Source organism: Narcine bancroftii, chromosome 3, assembly GCF_036971445.1.
Source record: "Narcine bancroftii isolate sNarBan1 chromosome 3, sNarBan1.hap1, whole genome shotgun sequence".
Lineage (NCBI taxonomy): Eukaryota > Metazoa > Chordata > Chondrichthyes > Torpediniformes > Narcinidae > Narcine > Narcine bancroftii.
This window is the reverse complement of record NC_091471.1, coordinates 283061674-283071572: the sequence shown is the minus strand read 5'-3', so window position 1 is coordinate 283071572 and position 9899 is coordinate 283061674. Positions and strand designations below refer to the sequence as shown.

General features: G+C 46.1%; 1 protein-coding gene across 1 annotated transcript in view; it reads left to right on the top strand.

Moving 5' to 3' along the window:
• LOC138758876 (ubiquitin domain-containing protein TINCR-like) overlaps positions 1 to 5025 on the top strand; it is a 34318-nt gene extending 29293 nt beyond the window's left edge. The window contains exon 2 of the mRNA XM_069928399.1: positions 4720 to 5025. Coding sequence (XP_069784500.1) covers positions 4720 to 4734 — 15 coding nt within the window. The 3' untranslated portion in view covers positions 4735 to 5025. The remainder of the gene's footprint in view (positions 1 to 4719) is intronic.
• Positions 5026 to 9899: the final 4874 nt, after the last annotated feature.

Here is a 9899-nt window from a genome sequence, read left to right as displayed (position 1 = left end):
TGGAGGGCCACATCCTGGGAACAGGTACAGCGGAGGAAGAGGGATTTTGAGAAAGGGATGAAGTCCCCACAAGAGATGGGCTGGGAAGAGATGCAAGGAAAAGGCAGTTGGTGTCCCCGACCCGGATCCTGATGAAGGGTTCAGGCCTGAACCATCGGCGGCTTTTTTACTCTCCGTGGATGCTGCGTGACCTATTTTGTAGGTTTCGTTGTTTACCCTCAGGGAAGAGGTGTAAGGTGGGGACATGGGATTGGAGAGATGGAGTGGTGGGGGTGAGGGTGGAGACTACTCTGGACAGAGTGATGGGGGTGGGATATGGTCAATGAATTTAACCAATCGATGTATTGTTTTCACGTGATACATCACGGAGAGTGGGTGGCAGTCTCCACAGCCATCCGACTCCGAAATCTACCTCTCCAAGCACGTACATTTAGACAGAGATAACAGGCTGTTACAGAAAATAGGATTCCATCAGCTGGAAACTACATCATGGCCTTTATTACAATTTTTATACATTAAAATCTTAATTTTGTCTGAGTTTGAAGAAGAATGTGTTGATAACCACAGTTGGCATCCTTGGCTATGGTTAAGGCCACAACTTAACCTAAATAATATCTTGCCCAGCAGGTGCTGCATTAAAACCAGCTTTTCGCCAATCTTGTTAGTGACAGCGTCAATCTTTCATTTCTTCCACACATCCCTCCGTGTTAACGCTTTGGATTAACGCACCTAATCTATTTTCACTCTGATTCACCCGCCCTCATTTACTTACACTTAGGGTCTGCATTCTACAGGTTTAGTGAATGCATGCCGTGAAAAGGGGTGATTATAGGGGGGTGGCATTGCCAGATAGATATTCCTCTTCATTTCTCATCCACATTGGTTTGATTGATCCTTCCCGGGGAAGGTGGCTTGTTTATTGATGGCCCCAGCCCAATTAAGAATAAGGTGCCTGCAGTGATAAACCACTAGCCGACTACAGGGAGCGACCTGCGTACCTGCAGAAGAGCACTGGAGGACAAGGCAACACCTGACTGGCTGTCAATCAGCCGACCTGAAAGGACCAAAGTCCCACCCAGTCAGCTGCCAATCACCCTCCGGGATATAAGCTACATCGGGCCCCCCTTGAGGACAGTCTCAGAGCCAGCACAGCTACTCTCACAGCCAGCTCTGTGGAAGTTTATGTCGAATAAAGCCTGTTGAACGGACATTATATTTGGTGTCTGCCTTTCTGCTCGATAGCGCACCACAATGCCCTTTATCCAAAGGGTTATAAATAGGCTCAACCCCCAATTGCATTTGTTGTTAAAATCGCTGCTTGCTGATTTCACTTCCACTCTGGATTGTTCGCACCTAGCATATGCTTCCTTCACTGGTGTGACCTAATACTACGCTAGGGGGCTGCTTAGATTTATTATAAACGAGGCTGATACCATTCCCGGAAGGTGGTGAGAGGGTACCCTGCTGAATGGATTGGTGTGTTTGAGAATTTAGCCATACTACAACATCAGAAAGGTTGAATGGAACTGGGCGCATTGGGATCATACCTCCCGATGCACTGGGACAAATCGACATATCCAACAGCTACTGAGGCTCTGTCTTGCAGCGTACAAATAACTTGTAGAGGGAAATGTATTCTTAGGGATCTCCTTTTTTCTATTGGTTTAGTGTCAATCCATTGGGCAAGTTAGGGGCACCACATCAGTTTTTCATACAGAACCACTTTCTCCTAATTGAAACATTTTGACCATCAATATTATGACCAACAATCTAACTCCCCACATTTTGCTTCTAAAATAAATGTACCAATATAATATAGGTGTAAATAAATATATTGTGATAACGAATTGAAGGATCTCTTATTTTATCGATTTCATTATGATGTAGTTTGCAATCTGGTGGCGTGAATCCAGTCAGGTTTCTCCTTCACTTTCACAGACGTTAACAGCACCAGGTGGGACCTTTCCACGTCGGATAGGAGAACGAATACACAACTAGGTGCATCACCCCCCAACCACAGCTTCCCATGTGACTGGGTCAAACCACCAGAGATGAACCCATGGCGCTCATTAAAAGTATAAATTAAGGGCTTATGTTAATTTGGAATTCCCAAGGCAGGGGGAGGCAGCACACCATCTTTTAAGGAATGGAAAGCTTCCTGTCGCTCCAGAGTCCACTGAATCTGCCCCAGCACACCCCACAACTCTGATATTCTCAGTACAGCCTCCAACTCCCGATAGTTGGATATCCACTGCCAAAAGTATCCTACCAAACTAAGAAATGACAACACGTCTCTTTTGTTAGTCTGTAACGGTAGAGGAAGTATAGTTTGCACCCACGCTGGGGCAAGTCGTCGCGTGGCCATCCTGGCACTCGAATCCCAGATATTGTACTTCAGCCAGACAAACCTGATGTTTTTCTTATGAACAACCATGTCCTTTTGCAGTTAAACATTTCAACAAGGTAAGAGAATCTTTAATACCCATATCCAGGTTAAGCGAAGCCACCAGAGGGTCATCAGGAATCAGGGTTTACCGTTTGTTGCGATAAGTAAAGGCACACACAAATGCTGGCTGATCGGGTGAAATGGTAGATAGAAAAAGGCTGTGCATAAATCAACGATTGTAAAAACCGTGGCTTCTGCAGGGATAGCAGAAAGTATAACGGCTGTGTCGGGAACCAACAAAGCGCTAGGCACAGCTAACCAATCACAGGTCCTCCTCAACCCACGATGGGGTTACTTTCCAGCCAACCCATTGAGAGTCAAACAAGAATACCATTTTAAAAAATAATTAAATTTTGAATACCTTTATTCCACACTGAAAAAAAAACCCATTAAAACCAAACTACACTGGGCACGAAGAGAGTTTGCTGGATGGCGAGGAGGTAGGGATGCGAGAGAGCGACGTACCGTGTATCACAAACGCGGGAACAGATTGGAATTCGAAATTGAAAGTACAGATTCGAACCATCGGAACTGGAAAATCGTAAGTAGGGGAGCACCTGTAATCACACCGAGGTCTTGCACAAATCGCCACTCATTCTTTTTACCTGATTTAGGGATGGGCAAAATAGGAGTATATGTGTGCAAATGATCACACCCTGGTTTATCAAAGCGTTAATCACAGGAGAAATACCCTCCTTGGCTTCAGGTGCTAATCGGTATCATCGGTTGGTAGGTAATTGAGCATTCTTCTTGAGGGTAATCAATGCAGCTCTGCCGAATAGACCGCACTTGCGTGGTCTTTAAGAGCTGCCCACAAATCCATAGGTTGAGTGGCAGTAGGGCATTGCCGTTGGTACAGGCTGGTCAGTTGTCACTCCCCCACCCACACATATCCTTCTTGGCCAGTGACAGAAAAGTTGGAGAAGGAGGGGGTGGGTTAACAGATGTTTCCGCTGTGCCACGAGGTTAGCATAGTCCAGCGCTGTTACAGCGCCAGCCACTCGAGTTCAAATTCAACGCTGTCTATAAGGAATTTGTACATTCTCCCCACGTCCTCATGGGTTTTCCCTGGTTTCCTCCCACCCCTCAAAACGTACCGGGGTTGTAGGTTAATTGGGTGGCACGGCTCGAGGGCCAAAAGGGCCTGTTACCGTGCTGATCGTCGAAATTTAAATAAATAAAGATCTTCAATCCCAAGTCCCACACGCATAGATGAAAAAGCTGGCCGGATCATCAGGGGTGATATCAGGCGTATAATTTTGTAGCTGTTTATATCGATCTTTCTGATGATCATTGAATTGTATGTGTATCCCAAACCCTCTGGCCCGTAAAAATATTTTTAAAGCAGTCAGAACCTCTGAGCAGTTTATGTAGGACTTGAAGTGGGTGAATGGGTAGACTTCGCCACGCAATGTGTAACACTGAGTTCCTTAGAGACCCCTGTTAAATGGAAAAGGTGAACTTAGTCAGGGTCGGTAGATACCCATTGGTAAAGTTCATCTACAGCAGACTGGTGAGGGTCTCCAGGACCTGCCAACGAAACTCCATGGGCGCAGAATCTGGCTTATCGAACTTGCAAATTGATTTGCTGCACTCTATGGTCATTCCAGAAAAATCTCTCGGGTTGACAGTACAGTGTGGCTCCCAACTTGCACAAAGTCTGCTGACCCAATAGGGGAAGGGGGTGTTGTTTGGGATATAATATGCTCTATGTCTAGATAATGGCAAGGTCTTGATTAGGAAACACCAGAACATTCATCCTATTTACTCTTTGTCAAAAATAGAAATCCACCATTGCCTCTCCTGGATGCTGCAAAGTCCCAGTCCCAGTCACCTCTCCAATTTCCCCAGCCTTGTGGACAGCCTGCGTTATTGATTGCTGTCCTCTGTCCGCCAGCCAGTGAACCATAGATTCATTTTCCTGTGCCATTTTCTCCTCAATCCCCGTCTTCCCCTGGGGGAAATGGAGAACCCGTCCTGCCACCTGGGCCATAAAGCTCTGTAGGCCCACCACCAACATGGTTACGTCCCTGGGTAAGGGGTTAGCAATATTACAAATCTGGCTCAGCCTCTTACAGAAGGCATCAGATGCATTTAAGGGACTTGGGGCTTCTAATCTTGGTGTGAGTCCAAGGCGTCAAGACTGGTATGCAGTCCATCATCGCTTTGGGATCCACAGAGGGCATCAGACTCCCGATCAGAATTTGGTTTGTGACCTGCTTTTTACTTTTGGATCTGTTTTTTAAACAAATTCCTCTCTCTCTCTCTTCCAGGGCTTGTCTTTTTAGTTAGTAAATTTGAATCCTGTTCCAAGAGGGATTCTGCCGACTACGCCAAGTCTGTCAACAAGATGAACCCCTTGGAGATCTCAAGTATCGTTTCACCGACTTTATTTCACGATACATCATGGAGAGTGGGTGGCAGTCTCCACTGCTATCTGTACATGGAATTAACCCGTTGAAAACTACATCAAGATCTTTGTGACAAATTTAGTATGTTAAAATCTTAGTTTTGTCTAATTTGAAGAGGGTCAATCCCTCATAATATTTTGCCACTGAGGGTAAGGGGTGAGTGACAGGAGGAGATGGGGAAAGTGAGGTGCAAGAGTGATAGGGGAGTAGGGGTGAGGGGGTGGGGTTGGGGTTAGGGGGTGGGGCGAGGGGGTGGATGTGGGGATGTGTGATGGAGTGATGGGTTGGGGGTGAGGTGTGAGGGAAGTAGGGTGAAGGGGTGGTGGTGAAGGGATGGGTTGAGGGTGAGATAGGGTGGAGTGACAAGGTGGGGTTAGGAGGGTGGGTGATGGGGTAGGGGGTGATCAATACAGTAGGGGTGAAGGGGTGAGGAGATGGGCTGGAGTGACAGGGTGGGGTGAGGGGGCTTCAGCTTCTTGTCCAGCCTCGTGAGCTGCTGAGTTACTCCCTCCACAGGGACGGAACCATTTCCCCGCTATGTCTGCGAAGACTGAAATCCTGGAACTGGAGAGAGCAACGGGATTGCTGTGGCCAATTGGTGATGTTGTGGTATGTGGTGATATGTAATTACATCACTAGGTCACCAGGGGTCATCCTGGTGACCTTGTATATAAAGCAGTCCAGAGTTACAGTCTAGCCTTCCAGGTTTGTCTTGCAGAGAGACAAGACCTCTTAGTGTACATATTAGTTTATTAAAGCTGTCTTATACTCGTACTGCTGTTGTGGTTATTGTCAGTACAATTTAATAAACTAATATGTTCCTTTATCTTGTGAATGGGGAGAGGAGGATAGCATAGTTGAGGAAGAGGTACAGGCTAATAGGTCATAAGTGGATATAGGTGGGAGGGTAGAAGAGAAAAAACGATTGGGGAAGCGAATAGCTCTCTGATGGGAGAAGAAAAGGGGGTGGAGAGCTGGAGGAAGAGGGATAGGGATAAAGGGAGAAATTGCCCTCTGTTTGCCATAAGGAGGGTGTATTGATTCACCTCGAGTTCTCCCCCAGCTTCTGCAGCCGCACAGATCCATCGGCAACCCGAGCTCCAATCCAAACCTCTGTTACTATCAGGAAGCCTTCAACGCCTGAGGCCCTTCAGGATCCCCTTCTCACCCTCAACACCTTCTTGAGTCCCCAGTCCTGATACCTGGTCCACGTGAGGCAATCTCTAACAGCCCATGCGGGTGGCCTGACTGTCGGTTGCCACAGCCGGTGTGGGTCTTTCAGCAGCTGAGCCCTTCGCTGGTCCGCTGCTGTGGTCTCCTTCCCTGTAGGGTCATCTCCTCTGCTTCTCCATCTCAGTGGGGTGGGGTGGGGGTGGGGTGTGTTCTTCCCATGCCTGGCGTCCTGCACAGGTCCGCTGCTCTCGGGAGTCTGCATCGCCTTGTGGCCGCTGCCAAGAACAGGTGCTGCTATTTCGGGTACAGACCTCTGCGATCACAGGATTTTTACTGACAAGCACTGGGGGCTCCTTTAACAGGCCATTTAAAGCCTGTACGGAACCATGGACAATCACACCAGATGGTTGTACCCTGTGAAGCAGTGCTCCGCTCCACTCCCTGCTTTCCTGGGTCCGCACCAGTAGCAGTGCTGCCATTAAGCAGCTCTGGCAGCACCGCCACTTTTATATAGATCGATATTTTGAAGAATAAGGGAATTAAGGGATAGGCCGTAACTATTGGGGGAAGGGACAGGCAGGTAGAGCTGAGTCCCCAGCCAGATCAGCTGCGATCTTGTTGGACGGCGGACCAGACTCGATGGGCCAGTTAGCCGAGTCCTGCTCCTTGTGATCTGATGGTTCCTCACCTGCAGTAATGCTGAATGAAGCAGCGAGAGGAAGATACAAGGTCACGTCCAGACTGTTGTTGCTCAAGCTGGAGAAAATTTACTGCATTTTCTAACGTCTGTAGAGGTTAGCTTTTTACTATTTTCAGGGTGTACTTTCAGTGCATGTGCTTGATAACATATTCTGTCTAGTTGTCTGGTACCACATGATTTTTTCCCCCTGGCCACCCTGCGTGCTCCTGGTTGTGGCAGGATGTGTCCTGGTAACGCTTACATCCTGCTGTGATGGGTTTCCCTTGGGGTTCAACAAGAAAATCTGTAGATGCTGGGGTTGAGTGCAATGCCCCAACATGCTGGAAAAACTCAGCAGGTCACACAGGATCCATAGGAAGGAAAGGGCGACCAAAGTAACGGGCCTGAGCCCTTCCTCGGGAACAGCCCGGAGAAGAATGGGTATTTTGGACATGGCGAGGTCAGTGGCAGCTCATGGAGAGAGCAGTCTAGAGTGAGTGAGGGGGTCCTCTGGTATTTATGCATGGAGATGTGGGTGGTCTGTAGAATTCAGTGAGAGAGTGAGGGTCCGCTGGTGTCTGGGAATCCAGATGGGGATGGTCTGCGGAATCGGAAGAGAGCAGCAGTCCAAATGCTGTGTATGTACCTGAGACCCTTGTGGGGGCCCAACTCACAATCTCCATCAGCACGAGAGCATCACAGGGTTGCCCTTGCTCTACTCGCTTTACACCTATGATGGCGTGACTCAGTACGACCATTTAAACATTTACTGATGATAATGGGTTGTATAAGAAGGGACGATAGAATACAGGAGGGAGATTGAAAACTTGGCTGAATGTCGTGCCTGTACGAACAACAACCTCTCACTCAATGTCACCAAAACCAAAGAGCTGATTGTAGACTTCAGGAAAGGAAAATCAGAGGTGTACGATCCAATGATCACTGGGGGATCAGAGGTGAAGAGGATAAGAAAATTTAAATTCCTGGGTCGCTATCTTTCCTGGACCCAACACACTAATCACAAGATCACAAGATAAAAGAACAGAAACAGGCCACTAGGCCCATCGGGTCTGTTCCGTGACTATGCTCTAAGCTAAACTAAACTCACCACTAGTTCCAATTACCAGCCTTTTCCCCATAATCTCTTGATATGAGATACTTATCCATTTCCTGTTTAAATACTCCTGGTGATCTGGCCTCCACTGCTTTGTGAGGCAATGAGTTCCACAGATCCACAACCCTCTGACTATAGAAGTTTTTCCTCCTTTCTGTTTTGATTGGACAACTTCTAATTTTAAGACTATCACCCCTTGTTCTCGACTCACCCATCAAGGGAAACATTTTATCCACATTCACTCTGTCGAAACCTTTCAATATTCAAAACATCTCTATGAGATCGCCCCTCATTCTCCTACACTCCAATGAATACAGCCCAAGAGCTGCCAAACTCTCCCTATATGCCAGCCCCTACATTCTAGGAAACATCCTGATAAATGTCCTCTGGATCCTTTCCAACAACATCACATCTTTTCTAATATAGGGGGTCCACAACTATACACAGTTCTCCAAATGGGGTCTCACCAGTGCCCCATAGAGTCTCATCATCACCTCTCTACTCTTAAACACTATACCTCTCGAAATGAACGGTAGCATAGCATTCGCCTTCTTCACTACCAATCCCTCCCGGGCATTAACTTTTCGATTATCCTGCACAAGGACGCCTGGATCTCTTTGCACCTCCGAGGATTGAATTTTCTCCCCATCCAGATAGTTCTCTGTCTGTTTATTTCCGCTGCCAAAATATAGAACTGAACACTTCTCAATATTCTACTTCATCTGGCGTATATTTGCCCCGTCTCCCAATCTGTCTACCCTTCTGCAATTTTGCGGTTTCTTCATCAGTTCCTGCTCCACCACCTATCTATCTTGGTGTCATCCACAAATTTGGCCACAATCCAAATTGTTAATATAAATTGTAGTGGTATCGTGAAGAAAGCACGTCAGCACCTCTACTTCCTCAGGAATTTGGCATGACTTCGGAAACCCTGCCAAATTTCTACAGATATGTGGTGGAAAGTGTACTGATGGGCTGCCTGGTACCAATAGCTCTGAATGAAAAAGGTAGTGGACACACAGGCAGAACTCTCCCCACCATCGAGAACATCTGCAGGGAACACTCGTGTCGGAGAGCTGCAGCAATCATCTAGGACCCACATCACCCAGCACATGCTCTGCCCTCGCTGCTGCCATCAGGAAAGAAGTATAGGAGCTACAAGATTTGTACCTCCAAGTTTAAGAACAGTTGCTACCCCTCTACCATCAAACTTGTGACTGACCGTCTCATTCTGAGACTAATTTACGGACTCTTACTTTGCACCTTATTTATTACTGAATATTTGCACAGTCAGTTTGTTTAGTTTCTTTCTTTCTTTAGTTGAGTACAGTTTACAGTTAACCATTAATTAGAAATTCTGCCTGGCCAGCAGGGCTGTATGTACTCTGACAATAAATCTGAACTTTGAACCTCATCTTGGGATTGTGTCTCAACTGCTTAGATTACCCCTGAGCCATTTTTTGCTCGAGCATTAACTACTTTGCAAAGCATTACTTGGGTAATCTTCATTATGAACAAGGAAATCAAATGCAAACAAACCCAATAGGCCACTGATGTTCAGACACAATTAATCGAAATAATCCCGACGGCAAAAAAGTCATTTAAATCCAATAGGTTTAAAAGTTCACTTTGTTCTTGACGTGATTAATGACAAATAAATTGATAACTAGCTTATTGATTGATTTTTTTCTTTTCAATATTTTTGTTAACATTAAAATTTCACATCCAAAAATACATGGATATATATTAAAATTCAAGAAGATACGTTACGCTTAAATCATATCATTTGATCCAAGATTCTCCACATTTTAATCAAACAGATTATACTGTATTGATATTTTATTATTAAAAAAAAGGAAAATCTAAACCCACAACCAAGAAAGAAGCTGTTTGACCAAAGAAAGACAGAATTTCCATCAGAATCACGTCATTGGTCAACATTTCTACCTTCGTAACAAATCAAAGATCATAAAGGTAACTCAAAGAGGCCCCCCCACAGTGTTCGAAAATTTACATTCAAATCGGAAATTGAGGATGCCTTTTAAATAAATAACCACTGACCAGCTTCAGGATATA